Genomic DNA, 18,456 nt, shown 5'->3' on the forward strand with positions numbered 1-18,456 from the left:
CGAAATACAATGGCTACGTTTACATGCACATCAATATTCCGATATTAATCGGAATTTGGCAATATTCTAATTAGTACCGAGTCACTGAGTCATGTAAACGCCACAGTCCGATTGCCCGATTCAGATTAAGACAATATTCTGATTCTCAAATTCTGATTCGCAGCCCTGTAATATGGCTGTTTTAAATGGAAATTTGTTGCATGTAAACACCTTATTCAGAAAATCCACTGAAAGGAGATATATGTGCATGCTTAGTTCGCAAATAATTGTGGGTGCTAACAGATGCTTAGCTGTAGGCTAATTATTTAGGAATGGCAACTCAGTCACACTTACAACTACCAGGTATACAGGAATATTCCAATGCTGCAACTTGAATGTAGACCTTAAACGGAATTTGCTGTGCAAGCAACCGTAGTCATTGTTACGTATTATTCCGTCAGTTTCACTGCCTACCAGCCACCAACAGGAACAAATTCGCCAGAGATTTAATATTGGCCTACAAAATGATAGGTTTTCCCAACTCACAACATTGCACACTTTAACAACAAATCCCATCCTTTAATTTTCTACTTATTTCAATCCTTTCTGGTCACAGATACAGGAAAGCCCAAGAAAGTAGACTTTTCTCTTTTTTTCACAGCATGAAAGTTCCCATGAGTGCATGTGTCTGAACATTTGTATTTGTTTACCTTTCAACGACTTTTTTCACAAAATGATCACACTGTGAGACAGCTGGGCAACAGAGGAATACAATATACCAGCTTACTCTTCCAGCACTGTTTTTCGTTTACAACATGAACATGACAAGTACAATCAAGTAAGCAGCTTTATTTCTGCTTGAGCATGCTTGTAACATTCCACTTTTTAACTAGAGCACTACATAGACATAAACATTTTATATCAATAAGCGCAGTTCAGTCATGTTCTAGGATTGTATACGTTGCTGATATACATAAATAAGCTGAGTCTTTGTTAGTGATCTGTAGACATTTAATACCTCAGAGTAGTAATTTTTTATTAATTACATCATAATACATAAGTATTTTAATTGAATTGATATCCTGGAGTGGAAAAAAAAACCCATTCCTTTCATTATGTCTTTTAATGATTATGTAAAGCACATGTGGACAAAAAATCTTGACTAAACTGCTGTGTAATATATTGTAAATTATATTCTTAAATCTCTGTGTGGAACTGTAGGGTTGTGTTCTTCATCTTCTGCCAGTAGTGTTCATCAAACCGCTCATTTTGAGCCACAGTGAAGTGATTCTTCCAGTCTCCAACTTTACCTAGGGAAAATAAATAGTTTTTCACTCACTGCCACAACCCTTCCCCCAATTCTCTGGCCATACTGACTACCCCTCTCCCACCCAGTAGGAATGCAGGAAATGTGGTTCCCTACCACATCGGTTATTATTTTATTACTGAAAGTCTCTTACAAAACATTTGATGGTATATTATTTTATATTCCCCCATTTCTCTTTTTGCCTTTGCTTTTCTCTTCCAGCATCATCTGTTGTTTTTTATTCAGGTACATCTTAAAATACAGTGTGACATGTAAATTAATCAAATTCTAACCTAAAACCTCACAGAATAATCTAGCTGTAATTGAATAATTAAGCATTCAAATGTGCTACTTTCTCACTAGCTGGCCATTTTAAAACACAGTAGGTCTTACCGTAGTTTATAAAAACATGCCGCAACTAATATAGATCTAGTAACTAAACAGTCTTGCTCCATTCATTAGACACCCTTTCTGTGTCGACTGTTTGAAAATGCCCCACATTCTTTATTAATGGCATATGAACCTTTACGCATGAATGGTGAGATCTTGAAGTCCATGTGTGAGAATGAGGAATGGTTGGTCATGTTGTTCTGCTTCATAACATCAAAGTGAACGCATTTTGTAATTCTCTCCCTCTCTTCCGCTGGTGTAGATAAACCGAGGAAGGAGCACAGTTGCTCCAACTCATGCTCGGTGTTCTGGACAAGAAGGGAAGAAAATCCCACCTTAAGCAGCATCAAGCTAATTCATTCATTATTTCATTCATAAACATTTTTTATTGTTAAAATGAACATTGGGTTCCATGAAACAGGGGCAACCGAGCATGCTTTCTATTGTATTTACCGCTACCATATCTTCAAAGAACATGTAGTGAAGATTAGAGTATGTCTGCTTCTTCTCCCAGTAGCCTGTCACATGATCATACCAAGGTCCAGACACCACTAAAAGATCAAATAAATGAGATCATTACCTATAAAGGAACCCAAATTATGGTAGCAAAATGCCCCCACAGTATAACAGAGTTGCAGGTTGTTGTTTTTTTTGTCCTTGTCAGACCTGTATATTTCAATTTCACTAACTCACGCTTTCCATCCATGAAACTCTGTAAAAAAGTGTTCCAGTTTCCCGGTTCAGGTAGTAAGTTGATCATACGAGCAAAGTGGAAATAAGACACAGCATTGTCTTTGGCATTGCGAGCTACATAAACAACCTAGTAAGAGACACACAAACAGTTACAGAAGTATGGAAAGAAAGATTTTTTAAAATGCAGTACACAACATTTGGTTCCACTGAAGAGCTAAGTTAATTTTTTTCTGTCATTAACTTCAATATGTAAATGAAACGTTTTAATGGCATTTATGAAATGGATCACAGTATAATTCTAAACGTTTGTCATAGTCAGAGTCGGCCTCTTGTCACTGTTTCCACGGTAATAGCCGAGTAGCCAACTCCAGGATCTCTGGTTCAGTATACTGTCTCTGTGGAGTTTCACGTGTTGTTCACGCCGGTTTCTTCTGGATTTTCTGCCACCTCCCAAAAACACACATTAGAGTGGCTACACTAAACTGCCCCTAGCCATAAATCTGTGTGAATGGTGCCTGAGATGGACTAGCATCCATCTATCCCCAGGATAGGCTCTAGATTTATCATGACCCTGACCTGAATAAAAAGTGATTAATGAATGAATGAATGAATAAATTATTATTATTATTATTATTATTATTATTATTATTATTGTTGTTGTTGTTGTTGTTGTTGATTCAGTTCATATTATCACAATATTAAATACATAAATATATACTACAAAAATCACTTCAATAGCATTTCTATCCCTATAGATATCTTATGTGTTGATTCACATTAATGAATCAGTAACGAATTTGTCACTCCACTGATGACCACATAGTTAACAAATTTCACACACTGTAACGTGCAGTTATGTAAACAAGACCGCATAGTTAAGAAATACCATATACTGTACCTTGCAGTTCTGTTCCCAGAAGGACTTGGGCACCAACTGAACAGGTAGATGAGTTTTGATGAGCCGTGGTGTGTTGGGCAATTTATCTGCCAGATCAACCCCTGCATACGGAAGAAAGGCTCTTCATGGAATTTTTCATTTTCAGCCATTATATTATATGGTTTACTTATACCTGTTTATAACTGTAAAGAAAAGGATGATAGAAGGGAATCCAATGACCTGTAGGCATCTCAGGAAAGACTGCCTCAAGAAAAGGCACTCTTACAAAGATGGGCAGAGAGGTCTGACGCTCTGGTGCTGAATTGTGAAAATAGAGTAGGTCCAAAATGTAGGAGACCCAGGTAGTACCTGTAGGATAAAGGCCTCACTAGCATACTTGATCAAATAATTCATTTTATGAAGCAAAAAAAAAAAAAAAAAATAGCCTACCTGCTTTGGGGTAAGTAGCAATGAGGATATCATTTGGTCTTGCTTGAAATTTCTGAACCTTTTCCCAGTTATCAGTGAAGTAATGGACCATAGAAATGCCTTCAAAATCAAACAGTTCTGGTCGACATGTTGGCTTCATCTGTAGGATTAAAAGTTAATTCAGTCAACCAACCAATAAAGTCCCCTGATTTTATGACTAATCGAAACAAATCTAAGGTAAAACACTTTTTAAATGATTATATTTTAAACATTTTAAGGAGTTTGGATTAACAGACAAATATTTGTGCCAATTCTATCCTTAAGTCAATGGTTATCCACATAGAAAAATAAATTGTGGTGACATCAGTATTGACTCAACATTAGTTGGAATGGAATAGAAGGAAAGGAACTAATGCTGATAGATGAAATCCATTCATCCATTTACCATATCCTACACAAGGTTAAGGAGGAGCCTGGAGCCTATCCCAGGGAACTTGGGGCACAAGGCAGGGACACCCTGGATGTGGTACCAACCCAACACAGGGCATAACTGCACACACATTCACACACTATGGACAATTTGGAAATACCAATCAGCCTAAAGTGCATTTCTTTGGACTAGCAGAGGAAACACCTGACGCATGGGGAGAACATGCAAACTCGCACAGGGATTCATACATGGGATTCGCACATGGGATTCAAATCCATAACATGCGAGGCAAACGTGCTAACCACTAAGCCACCGTGCCCCTAATTTTAACATGAGCATGGGTATAAACAACCAATTTTCAACTAAATCTGGAACAAGTCACAACCACTCCATACATTCATTAGGAACTCCAGTCCTAGAATCCCCAGCCTCTCACCACATCTGTCACCCCAAGTTTACATTTTTTTCTAACTGTTCTCACCTGTTGCTAATTCACTCATTTACCACTTTAATGATAAACTCTGGCTTGTTTTTGATCTAAGTGCTTTTCCAACTGCTTGGTAAGGTAGGCGTCTGGCTTTTTGAGGGGTTTTGCTTGGCTTGGGTATTATTTTGGGGGCTTTCACACTGGCAGTTTTGTCCACAACAGAGCATAGTTTGCATGAAAAACTGGTAATGTGAAAGCTGGCTTGTGGACTGACTGGGAAGTGCACAACGGTACTGAGCCCAAGACTCCCTGTAGGAGGTGGTCTGAGTTTGGTTGCACTGAAACTGAGCCACAATTCCTGTGAATGTGAAAGCAACTCGTACTCGGGTCCGCACTTGTTCAGGAAGTAAAGTAACGCAGGTGTTTTAGCTGATGATGACATCAATAGTTTCCACAACACGTTGTGTTCTCCATCTGCATTTGTGATGATGTAAGATGAACACAAATGCACTGGGGATTTGATGGAGTGAAGTAAGTCTGAAACAAGACCAACGCTGGGGGGGGGGGCGCTGGGAACAATCGCACTCAGACCACGCCCAGTGTGAAAACCACCTTAGTGTCTGATGGTTAATAACTAATTATGTATAGTTGTCTCAGTTGTGTACTTAAGTGTGGCTTCTGGCTCCCTAAGGTGTGACTTGTGGGCAGTGTTTGCTGTGTTTGAGGGTGCACCAGTTTGCTAGTCTATCTTCAGTTACACTTTCTGTCCTAACCCTACTTAATTATCCTTGATTCACTCCACACAGGACTTCCTACTAGCTAAGCATCACCTCTACTCTTCTTTTGGCTCTAGTGATTGTTGTTTTTAGACCTGGATCGCTCCAGAGAATTCAGGGTAACCAGCTATCCGTGTTTCCTAATCTGCTCCATGAGAAGCTGGCAGAGGTGGTGGCACAGGCTTTCTTCTAGCCCAGAAATGGTGCTTCACACCTCTTGCATGGTCTCATCTTAACATGTCATGCTTCATGAATTTCATGTTCTTACTATTACGTCTAGCATTACCCTTTTTTTTTTTTTTTTTTTTAAATCTACAGTCCAACCAGGCCTAGGGAACGTCATAGAACGCCTTCCTCTCAAGCTTCCAACATCCTAACAACCCTACCACAACCTGATTCCTTTTTTCTCTACAACTCATTTTCCTCTCAACAACAATCAGCCGCCAAATACTTTATCTTCACTTCACCCAACGCCCTCCTCTGCCCTCTATCTTGTAGACTGTAAGAGTCTATAATTTGGAGAAATTCAGATCAAGTGAAGGAACTCACAACTTGATACTGCTCATCTATTGATAATTTGCTCTAATGTGACTGCTGCTAAGACATCCTTCTACAAGGGAAGCTATAAGCATCTGATCTATGCAAACTCAATAAGCCTTTTACTTCACTTTTTCACCTCCACCACTTTCACAAAACAAAAGCAATAGAAAATATACTATGCACTTCATGTGTAATTCTGAATATGCCCACTTGTAAAGTAAAAAAGATTTTAAAAATTAATGGTTGAGGTATTCTTAATATTCTAATCAAAACAGTTGCTTTTTGAAAGTATTGTAGTATGCAAGATACATTTAACCAGCTTAAAAAAATATTTGTTCTTGACTTACCGAAGAAGTATTAACTCCCTCCATTATAATATAAGTGGTACTGATTTTCTCACTCTACGTTTTCACTTATCGCTGCAGACCTCATCTCATTCTTACCACAAGTTTGTATAAATACACAGGGCATATAAAGTTTGCACTCTGTTAATGACTAATCTCTCCAGTGAACTTTATAACCTTAGATTCTGAAGAGGGCAGTAAAGCTGCACAATAAGAATCGAGTGTGTTTGTGCAATTTTTAGACTGTCACACTTGTCAAATAACAAAAAAATTCAGTTAATAGTCAAAATAATCAAATTATTTATTGAAGTGTGGAAAATACTGATATATATTTTGATGCAATCCCTACCTTATCCAACACAATTTAAACATAAACTTTGTAATTGTGATCAGGTAACACTGACCATGAACTCTTTCTCCACCTTTCTGTGTCTGCTCGTAATCTCTTTATTGCATATAGGAATGCTATAAAAGGACCAGGCATGAGCTGAAAGACCAAGAAAACCTTCATATAGAGCTGCATGTATGCAGGCCGAAAACAACAACAACAACAACAACAACAACAACAAAGGAGTTGTGGTGCACCATTCTACTTTGCAGTGTTGCTTGCACAAACATGATCTGCATGGAAGGAAACCTTACCTGCAACCTCATCACAAAAGCGAACGCCTGATATATGCAAAATAATATTCAGAGAAGTCTGTGTACTGGTGAAGTTAAAATGGAACTCATTGGCCACTTTCACCAAAGGTACATTCAAGGGAAACAAGAAGCAGCATTTTATGAAAAGAACAACTGTTAAGTGTGGAGGTAGCGCTATTATGCTTTGGGTTAGTGTGGCACTGCACAGGTGGAAGATGAAAGATTCTGTAAGGCTGGTGCCAAGATGTCTGAATCTGGAGAGAACTGCTCTCTAAGAAAACAAAGGATTACAAAAATTAACATTTGAACTCTCTCCCACAGAATTAGCATCTTCATCCGAGATAACACACTACATTGGGAGAAGACTGGAAGATCACACCTCACTATTTTTCTTCTGAATTGCTCCCTTCTCGCTCTCCCCCCACCCTTCTGTCTCTCTCTTTGTGTTGAGATCACCTTGAACACACCCAAGGTCTAAGGTATATCCTTCTGCAGACATCGAAGACCCATTCAATCACAAATGCTAAGTGACCCCCTGAATAGTGGACCTAAATTTGAATTATAATCACAAACAACACCATTTGGTGGACCTACAGAGTATCTGGGTATTTAGGGAGAGCTGGCCAAAGATTCAGGGAATCTGTAGGCAGATCTATCACACAATTGTCGCGTGTAGTTTCATTGCCAGGAAAACATCTCTAATTCTCTTGTTTGTGTTTTATGTGATGTTTTATGTTATTGATCAATGCTTGTTATCTTTTGAATTGGATTAAGAATAATAAATTGGTTAACCTATTAATCTATTCAGACCTACGCTGAAATGATTGGCTCTAGTAGATTACGTTAAATCCATGTCACCACAAATCTGCGACCAGTTTAGTGTAGGCTAAAATCCAGGTTTAGGTGGAGCATCGGGGCATGCCAACTGAGATTTTAAAGTCCAGGCTAACAACTTGGCTTTAGTTAAATGTACTTACTGTACTGACTGTAAATGCTAAAAGGAATCTTGGTTCAGAATAACATTGTGTTGAATGACCAATCTAAATAGAGTGAGCCATGACCTCGGATTAGTGTAATATTAATCTAGTTAAGTGTACATGGGAAACCATGGCATGATTATACAAAGCTACAGTTATAGAGAAGTAAAACTGGTTGACTTGTTCTGATAGTAGGCCTAGTGGTCATGACCTCTGACTAGAGATAATGTTTTTCTAATTAAGTGTGTACAGATCTATGGGGACTAAAGAAAGTAGTTTTTAGAAAAAAGGCAATTATGGGCAGCCATATAAATAGTATTAGTCAATTACCTCTGTCTAATGACCAAGACTAGTGAGTTTGTGACCGTGAGATCTGCGTACACGGCCGGCACGGGATTCTAAGTCACACTCTAATCCAAATGAATGAGCACAATCTAAGTAATTGGTTAAATAAGATAAACAAATGTCGAGATAAATTTAATGATAGAGATTGGAATTTTAACATCTCTTAGAATCCTTCATAATTGTAGTCAGATAAAGTAAAAAGTGGATCATATTTAATGTTGATAAATTGGTCATTCAAATGTTAATACACTACCGGTCAAAAGTTTAGACACACTCATTCTTTATTTTAACCCCCCCCCACATTTTACATTTGTCCAGGAGGACAAATTGGTTGAGAAAATGCCAAGAATGCTTCAGGAATTTCTGGAAATTCTAGGCAAAAAGGGTGTCTACTTTGAAAATGCTAAAATACTAAATTATTTTGATTTATTTTTGGATTTTTTTTTATCACAACATAATTCCCATAGTTCCATTAGTGTTATTCCAGAGTTTGAAAGACTTTAATTATTCAAAAATGTGGGGGGAAAAATAAAAATGAAGCATGAGTGTGTCTCAACCTTTGACAGGTAGTGTATATTTTTAAATCGAAAGTCTAGTAAATTAAACCAAGCACACAGTTTTTGGGCACGTCGACAGAGTCTTCTCCTGGACAAATGTTTTTAAATGCAATAAACACATGAAATTACTTGAACCATTTTTGTGTTGTGGTGTCTTGTGCATCTTTTCATGCATCTATTATATGCAAATCGATGGGCTTAGTAACACAAATTAATGTGTTGACATTATGAACATATATTAATTATTTTTGATGAATAATTCAGACTGTATTGTATTAATTCTATTACAAGAAATTCTCCCCCCCCCCCCCCCCCCCCCCCCCCTTTTTTTGAAGAAGCTGAGATGGAACTGTGTTGTTCTTTAGGAGAGGAGTAATGAGCACTTACACAAAACTTGTAACATGTAAACATGCAGGCTATTTAAAAAAAATGAAATGAAAACATTATTATTATTATAACATACACCAAACTTTTGCAGTGCGTTTGACGTCACCGAGGCTGAGCCTGGACGCAGCCCAAACGGCGTCCTCTTCCTGTTTGTAGGTGCACTGCATAGTGTGTACTTCATAGACTACATAGAGTCATTTTGGATTCAGCCGGAAAAGAACCCGTTAACGCGGCGGAAATATAAAAACTATAACAAAGATGGCGGCGCCCGTGCAGGAAGCGTTGGCCAGCACACACGTGGAGAAAAAGAAAAAGGTGCGAGCGTATTTCAGTTTAAATTTGGGTGAATGTTTATAATTGTTAGTTAGAGTGAGGGGTTAGCTTGTCAACGACTGGAAAAGATGTTTGCTTGAAAACCGCGTAAAACAAATATAACGTAACACAGGCTAGCTGCTATAGCACACACACACACACACACACACACACACACACACACACACACACACACACACATATATATATATATATATATATATATATATATATATATATATATATATATATATATATGTGTGTGAGAGAGAGAGCACTTTTCTACAATAAATGCATCTTATTTTTGTAGTTAATGACGGATGGAGCTGTGATTGGTTAAGCACATGCAACACTGATTGTGAACTGTGAATTTAACACTCTGTTTGTGCATACTGCGCATGTACCTGTAAAATCATTCTTAGTCAAGCCATTGAGATATCTGATGTGAGATTTGTACTTTGTCAAGGCTTTGTCATGTCTGTTTTTGTTTACCTCAGCCCCCTAAGCGTTACTGGGAAGAAACGAAAACTGAAGATGATAAGACTACAGATAAAGGCAAAAACAGTGAAGTTGAAGCACCGCACGAAGTGACAGAAAAAAAACCTTACCAGCGACGAAAGGAGAGGAAAAGGAGAGTTGAGAGAACGATCATGTCAGGGGTGCGTATATTTAATACTTTCTGGACTCTGGATGGAAGGTGAGATCTGTGGGAATTGAATTGATATTGGATTCGATTGTGATTCGAAAAGTGGTTTTGCTTTAATTTCCATTTCCATCTGATGATAAACAGCATATTCACATATATCCAGTTATATGTCATAGGAAGTAATTCATTCGAATCAGAACACATTTAGTCTTTTACGCCCTCATTTTAATAAACGCTACAGTGTGTAAGAGTTTGTTAAAACGTCATTGGGGAGAAAACCAATATTCTATAATATGATGCTCTGGAAATGTCGAGTCAATCCTATAAAAGTAATATAGCAATAGACAGGAAATTTATATGCAAGCACAGATACGTTAAACAGCGTTGCACCCCATATTTAGACTGGAAAGTAGTCTGACTATATGAGAGCCAGCAGCCAATCGGGAGAGTATGAGCGAGGGTCCAGTATACTACTACTACTACAATATAATGAAAAAGGTTTTGGGACTGGCTGCATTTTATAATTTTTCTTGCTGAATTTGTTTGTTCCCTAGTTTGTTCCCTAATTTGATTCAGTGGGACACTAGTGAATGGCAACTGATTTGTCCTTATTGTGGAATTTGTATTTATTGCCCAATTTTGGAATTTGTGCAGTTACCACCATAATAAATGGCATGTCCATAAGCCACTGGTATAATTACTTGGTGTAATGATTACTTCGTACACATAGTGAGGTTTGGGGCATGACTGTGGGTATTAAGATTAATCTGCAGAGTTGTGTATTACGCAAAACCTGGACGCAACAGAGCTCATTGATTTGATGTCATTTCCTCAGAAAAATGACCCTTTCCCTGGCGAGGCCGCTATCCCAGAACAGCAGTTGAAGAAATTCGAGCGAGGCAAAAAATTTCAAAAGGTATGTTGCAAAAGTCCCATAGCTATATATTGAGAGAATGTTATTCTCTGTGTATATTGCCCACAATGTTGTCTTTTACTGATTAAAAAAAAAAAAAATTACTTTCTTGTAAGGGTGAAAATGAGCCTAGATTTAGTTTTACTGCATGTCGAAGGACGAAGTTCCGTTGGTATACGAGCCTAACAGAATCCCCAAGTCATAAATTGTTTGTTGATGTGTCCCTGTTTTCTCATTAGCTGAACAACACCAGAATGAAGGCGAAAGAGATCATCACCAAGTGCGAGGCGGCTTCTGAGCTAGCACAGAAAGAGGCTGCACGATATGATCTGATGCTCCCAGAGGATGCTGGGTAATGCACCTGATTCTGAGCACTGCTCATTTCAATTGTTTTGACACTGACGATTGTCGCTTGTTCATTTAGTTACAACTATATAGTGCTTTTGTGGACACTCAAAGCACTTTACATAGTATGGGGGGGGTCTCCTCAACCACCACTAGTGTGTAGTATCCATGGATGATGCCAGAACAGGGGCCATGATAGAATTTCACCAGGACACCTGGGTTATACCCCTACTTTTTACTAGAAGTGTCCTGGGATTTTTAATGACCACAGCGTGGCTAGTCAGGACCTCGGTTTAATGTCTCATCTGAAAGACAGTGCTGTTTTTACAGTATAGCGTCACAATATTGGTGCATTAGGACCACAGCACCCCCTGCTGGCCTTCCTAATACCACTTCCAGCAGCAACATTAGTTTTCTCTAGGAGGTCTCCCATCCAGGTACCGGCCAGGCTCAACCCTACTTAGCTTCAGTGGGAAACCAGGCAAGAACTGCAGGGAGATATGGCTCTATCATTTAAGCACATCCTAACACACCTACACACAATCATTGTTCCACCAGGTTCCTGGAGGGAGATGAGGGCGAGGACACGTGCACTGTATCACAGGAAGACATAGCAGAGGCTGTTGATATTACATCTGGTGCAAAGGTAACACTTGTATATTATTTTTTTAATACAAAGGTTACTGTAAACACTTTTGTAAGAACAGTATTGTTTTTTTTTAATGTCCAGTGCATTGCCCAGGCTTTTTGTTGTCTTCTGGTGCTTTCTGTCTGTAAAGCATGGTCTCGTTCTCTTTCTCCTTCTCTCTCTACAGTACTTTAACTTGCATCTGACCCAGTTTGGACCATACAGACTAGACTACAGCAGAACTGGCCGGTCAGTACCATAACAGTTTGACTGTATTTTTGATGCTGATATTGTTTGTGCAGTTTCAAAATGTCATAAGTGTGTTGAAATGGTTGCTTTCAGGCATCTGTTACTAGGTGGAAGGAGAGGTCATGTGAGTTGCATAGATTGGCAGACAAAACACCTTATGTGCGAGATGAATGTCATGGAAACGGTTCAAGATATCAAGTGAGTGCAAACACACACACACACACACACACACACACACACACACACACACACACACACACTAATGCACACAGACAGATAAAGTCTTCATCCATGCCCAAGAAAATCTCAATGAAAAGTGGGGATTACCAAAAAAAACCCCTGAAGACTGCAATAATTTTTTACACATGACTGGGCTGTTAATGGAGGCAGCTACTTCAAATAAATGATGACACAATGACTAACAAACATGTGCATGACGGAAGTGAGCATATTAAAGCTTATACCATGATCTGTCTGAATACCTGATTCTAATTTGGATGGAAGGTTTGTGTTCAAACCATGTAATTCACAAGTAGTTCCAGTCAGATTAATTTCTGTTGTAAATTATTGCGCTGCCTATAACAATTGTAACCATAGTAACATACAGTTAGAGGTCAAATAAATGTAATCTTCTCGCTCTACTTTATCTCGGTGTATGATTTAGAATTCTAGATCTAACGACCTGTATATAAAATAACTAACGAAAATTAACTGTTATTTTTATCCTTTCAGTCAGAATTTGCACTGCAAACATCATCGACAGCTTTAACTAGTCAGTGCTGGCAAGTGTCCACGGTATAGGTGGGATAATCCACGACTAGGCGTGCATTATGTAAGGAATAATTGATGACGGGCTGTTGAATTATTAGAAAATATTTTCCAATAATTCAACGGACCAGAGTCAATTATTCCTTACTTATTTCTGGAAAATTTAAATTGTCATTTTGTTTGTTGTATGATCTGTGTGCTGTGGTGGACAGTATGCTAACTTTTCGTTATTTCAGTTACCTTGGTGAAGTGATACGGAACTGTAATGCGGTTAAGACCTGACTGGAGCTATTTTAGCTGTGCATTTACTGAAAAAATAATTGCACACCGCAAAACGTCTGTCAGCCAATCAGAATCAAGAATTCAGCAGCGCTGTGGTATAAATGATTTTAATGCACCCGCTTCATGTCTGGTGTTTCTTTGCGTCCGTGCCATGCATTAAAATCTTGTAAGGCAGACCTATCTGTGGATTATCTCTTACTGAACCCATTGTATTATTCAACACTAAGCCCCAGGTGTAGATTGCATTCACACATAGAACTTTTGACATCTAAGCTCCCTTGAAGCAAACCCTGTATATCTAGCTTCATGTGGACCTGAAGAGTTACCTCCCATTTGTATGTATCTGTATCAGTTTAGTGCGTATTATCTGTTTATTCCAAATAATGTATTACGTCCCTCATGCTCACATGACTGTAATGATAAAAGTGCACAATTATGTGCTTTGTCTTTTGAAAACAAATGCAATTTTGCTTTCTCATTTGCTCTTTCGCTGCCGTCCACTAGGTGGCTCCACACAGAGTCCATGTTCGCTGTCGCTCAGAAGAAGTGGCTTTACATCTATGACTCCAAAGGCATAGAGCTGCATTGCATCAAAAAATTCAACGACGTCCTACGCATGCAATTCCTCCCCTACCACTTCCTGCTTGCCACAGCGGTACGTCAGTACAAATGTGCCGGTGCACGCTTCGTTGTTATTCCACAACCTTCCTTATAGAAAAAAAGTCATGTTAAGGTTGTGGTGTTTTTAGTATGTGTGTTCTCATGTGCATCCAACTCCTCCCAGAGCGCCACAAGTTTCCTGCAGTACCTGGATGTGTCCGTGGGAAAGGAGGTGGCAGCGATCTGCACAAGGTCAGGCAGGCTTGATGTGATGGCACAGAATCCCCACAATGCCATCATCCACCTGGGTCATCCTAATGGCACTGTCAGCCTGTGGTCTCCCAATCAGAAAGAGCCGTTAGTTAAAATGCTGTGCCACAGGGGCGCAGTCCGCTCACTCACTGTGGACAAAACTGGCACGTACGTATTGCTCATTTTGTGGCAATGTTGCAGTGAATGTAAAGATTTTCATAGCTGGCTTACAGTATATAGAGGAAAATGGTTTCATCTTATGGAATTTGAAGTTTGTTTTTTTTTCTAGAAATTTGCTAATATGTTGAGTAACTATGGCAGAATGTAACAGTCCAGGGTGTGTGTGTGTGTGTGTGTGTGAGACAGGTACATGGTGACGTCAGGACTGGACAGAAGGCTGAAAGTTTATGACATTCGAGCATTTAAGCCACTTCATAAGTACTTCTTGCCTGCTGGAGCCTCCTGCCTTTCCCTCAGTCAGAAAGGACTGCTCAGTGCTGCTACTGGAGATGTAGTACAGGTACACACACACACACACACACAAACACAGCTCTGTGCTCCTACTGGAGCTGTAGTACAGGCACAGGAAGATTTCTTGAGTTTGGCTTAAAGTAATTTGTGTGTGTACACAATCACCCTCAGGTGTACCGGGATGTTTGGGGAGGCGGGCCGGTATCCAAGCCCTACATGGCACATCGTGTGAGAGGTTCAGTATGGGGCGTTGGGTTTTGCCCCTTCGAGGACGTCCTTGGTATTGGACATGGAGAAGGGTTCACAAGTATGATTGTGCCAGGTTAGTAGAGCAGACAAAATGCCGGTACATTTGGTTCATTACTATCTAAATGGAATGCAAGCAGAAACATGAGGATGTTCTTAATGCGTAGATATAAGCTGTATTAATTCCAGTGTCAGTAATTTAACATCCACTTTTGATTTGTGATCCACATACATGAATACACATGTGGCAACTTGGGCCTAATGTGTACATACACGGTAAAATGTGTTCAAGTTTTTTGTCAGAAGTTCTTGCTTTCACGTAACCTGTAATTGACTAATTTCATAGTCTATTTCTGTTTTTGCATTTTCACATTAGGAACTTGTGTAACAGAAAGTTTTATAATAATCTTGTATTCTCTCTTGCCTGGAACAATGACATTGCACAATACCAAGCTGATTCCTGAGGCATTATTAGGTTGTGCATGGAAAAAAAATGATCAAAACAATCACAGAAATCACTTAGTTTGTACTCTATTATAAAATGTTTATCTTTATTGTAATTATATTGAAAGAGATTGGGGTCCAGAATCCGATTAGGAAACAGAAGATTGATTCAAATGGCATTTACAGTAACGTGTGTATTACTGTACAGTAAAGGCTTTGGATATAAAATGCTATCCTGTGACTTTGTCCTACTCCATGTTCGCTTGAGTTTCATATTAGCCTAGTATTAATAATTAAGCTGCGAGTAACTGAAAAGTGAAGTGTTATGTTTTTAACTGTGTGGCACTTTTTTGTTAGGTGCGGGTGAACCAAACTTTGATGCTCTGGATGTGAACCCATACCGCAGCATAAAGCAGAGACAGGAATGGGAGGTCAAGGCTCTCCTGGAGAAAGTTCAGCCCGAACTGATTGGTCTGGACCCAGGGCTGCTGGGTAAAGTGGACCAGGCCACATTTGAGCAAAAGCATAAAGAAAGAGTGGAGGCATTGGTGAGTTCACTCATCTATATACATAGACACACCACGTGTTGCTATTTTAATAACAGATACTTAGAATTGACATCACATCTGTGTAGCAAGTGTCCATCCATCCATGTGTTTATTACAGCCATAGAGCTGAATAAACTTTTAAGAATAAACTTTCCATACACAGAACAACATGAAAATTGTCACTAGGTCTAGGTTTATATCATACAGGGTGTCCCAAAAGTCTTCATACATAGGGGATTATGTATGCCAGCACCACATCATGCCTTCGTCAGTGGATGAGCTCAAATTTACATTCCCCTTGCAGAATCTGCAAAATGTTTATAATTGTAATATTATAAAAGGGATCATTAAAATAGCATGTTTTATTTAGTGCTGCCCTGAATAAGCTATTTAACATAATAGATGTTTACATCTAGTCCACAAGACACAATAATAACTGAATTTACGCCAATGAACCAGTTCAAAAGTTTACATTCGCTTGATTCTTAATACTGTGTGTCGTTACCTGGATGATCCACGACTGTTTTTATGTTTTGTGGTAGTTGTTCATGAGTCCCTTGTTTGTCTTGAGCAGTTAAACTGCCCACTGTTCTTCAGAAAAATCCTCCAGGGCCTGCACATTCTTTGCTTTTCCAGCATCTTCTGCATATTTGACCCCTTTCTAACAGTGGCTGTACGATTTTCGAGATCCATTTTTTCACTAACTAAAGGTGCAAACATTCACTGATGCTCAAGAAGGCAACACGATACATTAAGAGCGCAGGGGGTGTAAACTTTGTAACAGGATGATCAGTGTAAATGATTTTGTTTAAAGATCTTATTTTTTTTTGTATTTAGTGCTGCCCTTCAGAAGCTACATAAATATTTTCCCTTCAGTTTCCCTGAAGACAAAATAATATTTACCCTGACTATATGTAAAGATCTGTTGTGTGAAATAGATTATATTCAGGGCAGTACCAAATAAAAAACAAAATGAAATTTTTATGATATCCCCCGCCCCCCCGCCACAACTGTGTGTGTTTGTGTGTGTATATATATAAACTAAGTATGAAATATTTTGGAAGACATTTTGCTAAAAAGTGTTAATTTCCCCAATGTATGGAGACTTTTGGGACACCATGTATAAATACTGTGACAGTCAAATAAAACCACTGTAAAAACTATTGTGTGAAAAAAAAAGAAAAAAAATCTTAGGCCTCTTGTCTATGGGCTTTTTCACATTTGGCCCCAAATAAATGATTATGTACCCAAAACCGATTCTGGGCTCATTTGGTACCAACACACAAGCGGTGAAGAACAACACTTTTTGAATGCACGGAATATCTTCATGCTGGAATACAATGCATGTATGAGGGGCTGTTCTCATATAAGAAGATTTTAGCCAGAAGGTGTTGCCAATTATAGTGTTCCAGTCCTGTGAAGTTCTGGTTCTTTATAATCAGTAAAGCGTTCTGTCTCATCTGCTGACCATAACAACGCTTTCTCTGCCATCACGAAACTTAAAACAGAAAGTAACTTGACAAGTTCCAGATGTAATCTGTACCATGGTTTAGTAGAAGTGACCCCCAGCGATTGCTTCTTTGCACCACATCTTGGCTCGAAAATACCTTTCAGCACTTCACCAATCATACTAAGATCTTGGGGCAAAATGGCTCGAGAACAAGGGATCTAGCACTTACAATTTGAAATAACAGCCTTTCAGGTTCTCATCAGAACATTGTATGGTATAATACCAGTCTGCTTGTTTGCATGTGATTGCTCCATGCAGTCTGCGATACAATCACAGATGCTTCCTGTCATTCTTCGTGATGCTCTGCTGGGTCGGTATTAAAGGCATCATTCGTTGTATAAGAGGAAGGTGTGTGTGTGTGAGAGAGAGAGAGAGAGCGTGTGAGTGAGAAGCCTCACACTGAGCTTGCACCTGCTCTGTTGGATGATCGTCTTTTGCTGGCTTTGCCTCAGCCAGGCAATCTGCATTGTGAAGCCAAAAAGCATTAAATTATTTCCCACTTTCTTTAAAATTCATTCTTATTTTACAAGTGGTCTTTTGTTTGTATGTATGTATGTATGTATGTATTTATTTATTTATTTATTTGCAGGGCTACGATCCATTAGCAAATGAAAAGTTTAAGCCAAGATTTAAAAAGAGAGGCAAAAGTACAGCTGGTGCTGTGGAGAAGAGGAAGAAGAAAGTGGGCCATGAGGATCAGAGGGTATTTAATAACACAAACCTTTTCTTTTGCTTGAGGCTTTTATAGTAGGCAGAATGTAGCGCAGCTCCTTTTTCTCATCTGTAACGTTGTTTTTCTGTAGGACGTGATTCGGAAAACAGTGGAGGAGAGAATGGAGAGAGAAAAGGAGAGGAAGGAGCGTTCCAAGCAGCTGGCTGAGCAGGGGGGGAAGACTGCACTGGCCCGATTCAAGAAGTAGGAAGAAGCTTTGTGCTGACGATTTTACAGAAATAAAGGACTTATTCAGACACATACTGTGTCGTAGAACCCTGTAACCCAAGTGTCCTCTAACACCTGGACGACTTTCCATCTTTTGTGAGAGATTTTCTTAGTATCATGAGGAAAAAAACATTTTTGTACCAAATATCTCTGTACTGAGGAATGTCTAATAAAACTGATATGCTGTAATTTAATATAATTAT

The 18,456-nt window shown here is 38.9% G+C and overlaps 3 protein-coding genes across 6 annotated transcripts in view; 1 reads left to right on the top strand and 2 right to left on the bottom strand.

Moving 5' to 3' along the window:
* Nucleotides 1-18,456, bottom strand: part of LOC108265469 (cytosolic sulfotransferase 2) — a 278,533-nt gene that overhangs the window by 55,327 nt on the left and 204,750 nt on the right. The gene's annotated exons all lie outside the window — the stretch shown is intronic.
* On the bottom strand, nt 813-6,335 carry st1s3 (cytosolic sulfotransferase 3). 3 transcript variants are annotated; one of them, XM_053679995.1, is made up of 8 exons: nt 6,195-6,335; nt 3,696-3,834; nt 3,486-3,614; nt 3,267-3,367; nt 2,369-2,495; nt 2,129-2,226; nt 1,809-1,983; nt 813-1,283 (listed from the first exon to the last, which is right to left on the bottom strand). In XM_053679995.1, exons 1-8 carry the CDS (start codon nt 6,216-6,218, stop codon nt 1,177-1,179), a joined length of 900 nt encoding a protein of 299 aa, XP_053535970.1. In that variant the 5' UTR covers nt 6,219-6,335; the 3' UTR covers nt 813-1,176.
* wdr46 (WD repeat domain 46) lies at nt 9,302-18,452 on the top strand. Its single transcript, XM_017468174.3, has 14 exons — nt 9,302-9,414; nt 9,909-10,070; nt 10,893-10,973; nt 11,210-11,322; nt 11,874-11,961; nt 12,131-12,192; nt 12,286-12,390; nt 13,747-13,897; nt 14,027-14,262; nt 14,461-14,614; nt 14,737-14,887; nt 15,613-15,803; nt 17,903-18,016; nt 18,117-18,452. Exons 1-14 carry the CDS (start codon nt 9,358-9,360, stop codon nt 18,231-18,233), a joined length of 1,782 nt encoding a protein of 593 aa, XP_017323663.1. The 5' UTR covers nt 9,302-9,357; the 3' UTR covers nt 18,234-18,452.

This window comes from Ictalurus punctatus, chromosome 5 (assembly GCF_001660625.3).
Source record: "Ictalurus punctatus breed USDA103 chromosome 5, Coco_2.0, whole genome shotgun sequence".
Lineage (NCBI taxonomy): Eukaryota > Metazoa > Chordata > Actinopteri > Siluriformes > Ictaluridae > Ictalurus > Ictalurus punctatus.

Coding starts and splice junctions, on each gene's coding strand:
- st1s3 (XM_017466823.3), bottom strand. CDS start 6,218: ATGGAGGGAGTTAATACTTCTTCG. Junction 3,835..6,194: donor AGGGAGTTAATACTTCTTCG/GTAAGTCAAGAA, acceptor TTAATCCTACAG/ATGAAGCCAACATGTCGACC. Junction 1,290..1,808: donor CTCACCATTCATGCGTAAAG/GTTCATATGCCA, acceptor TATTTTCCCTAG/GTAAAGTTGGAGACTGGAAG.
- wdr46 (XM_017468174.3), top strand. CDS start 9,358: ATGGCGGCGCCCGTGCAGGAAGCGTTGGCCAGCACACACGTGGAGAAA. Junction 10,071..10,892: donor AGAGAACGATCATGTCAGGG/GTGCGTATATTT, acceptor TCATTTCCTCAG/AAAAATGACCCTTTCCCTGG. Junction 11,962..12,130: donor ATATTACATCTGGTGCAAAG/GTAACACTTGTA, acceptor CTCTCTCTACAG/TACTTTAACTTGCATCTGAC.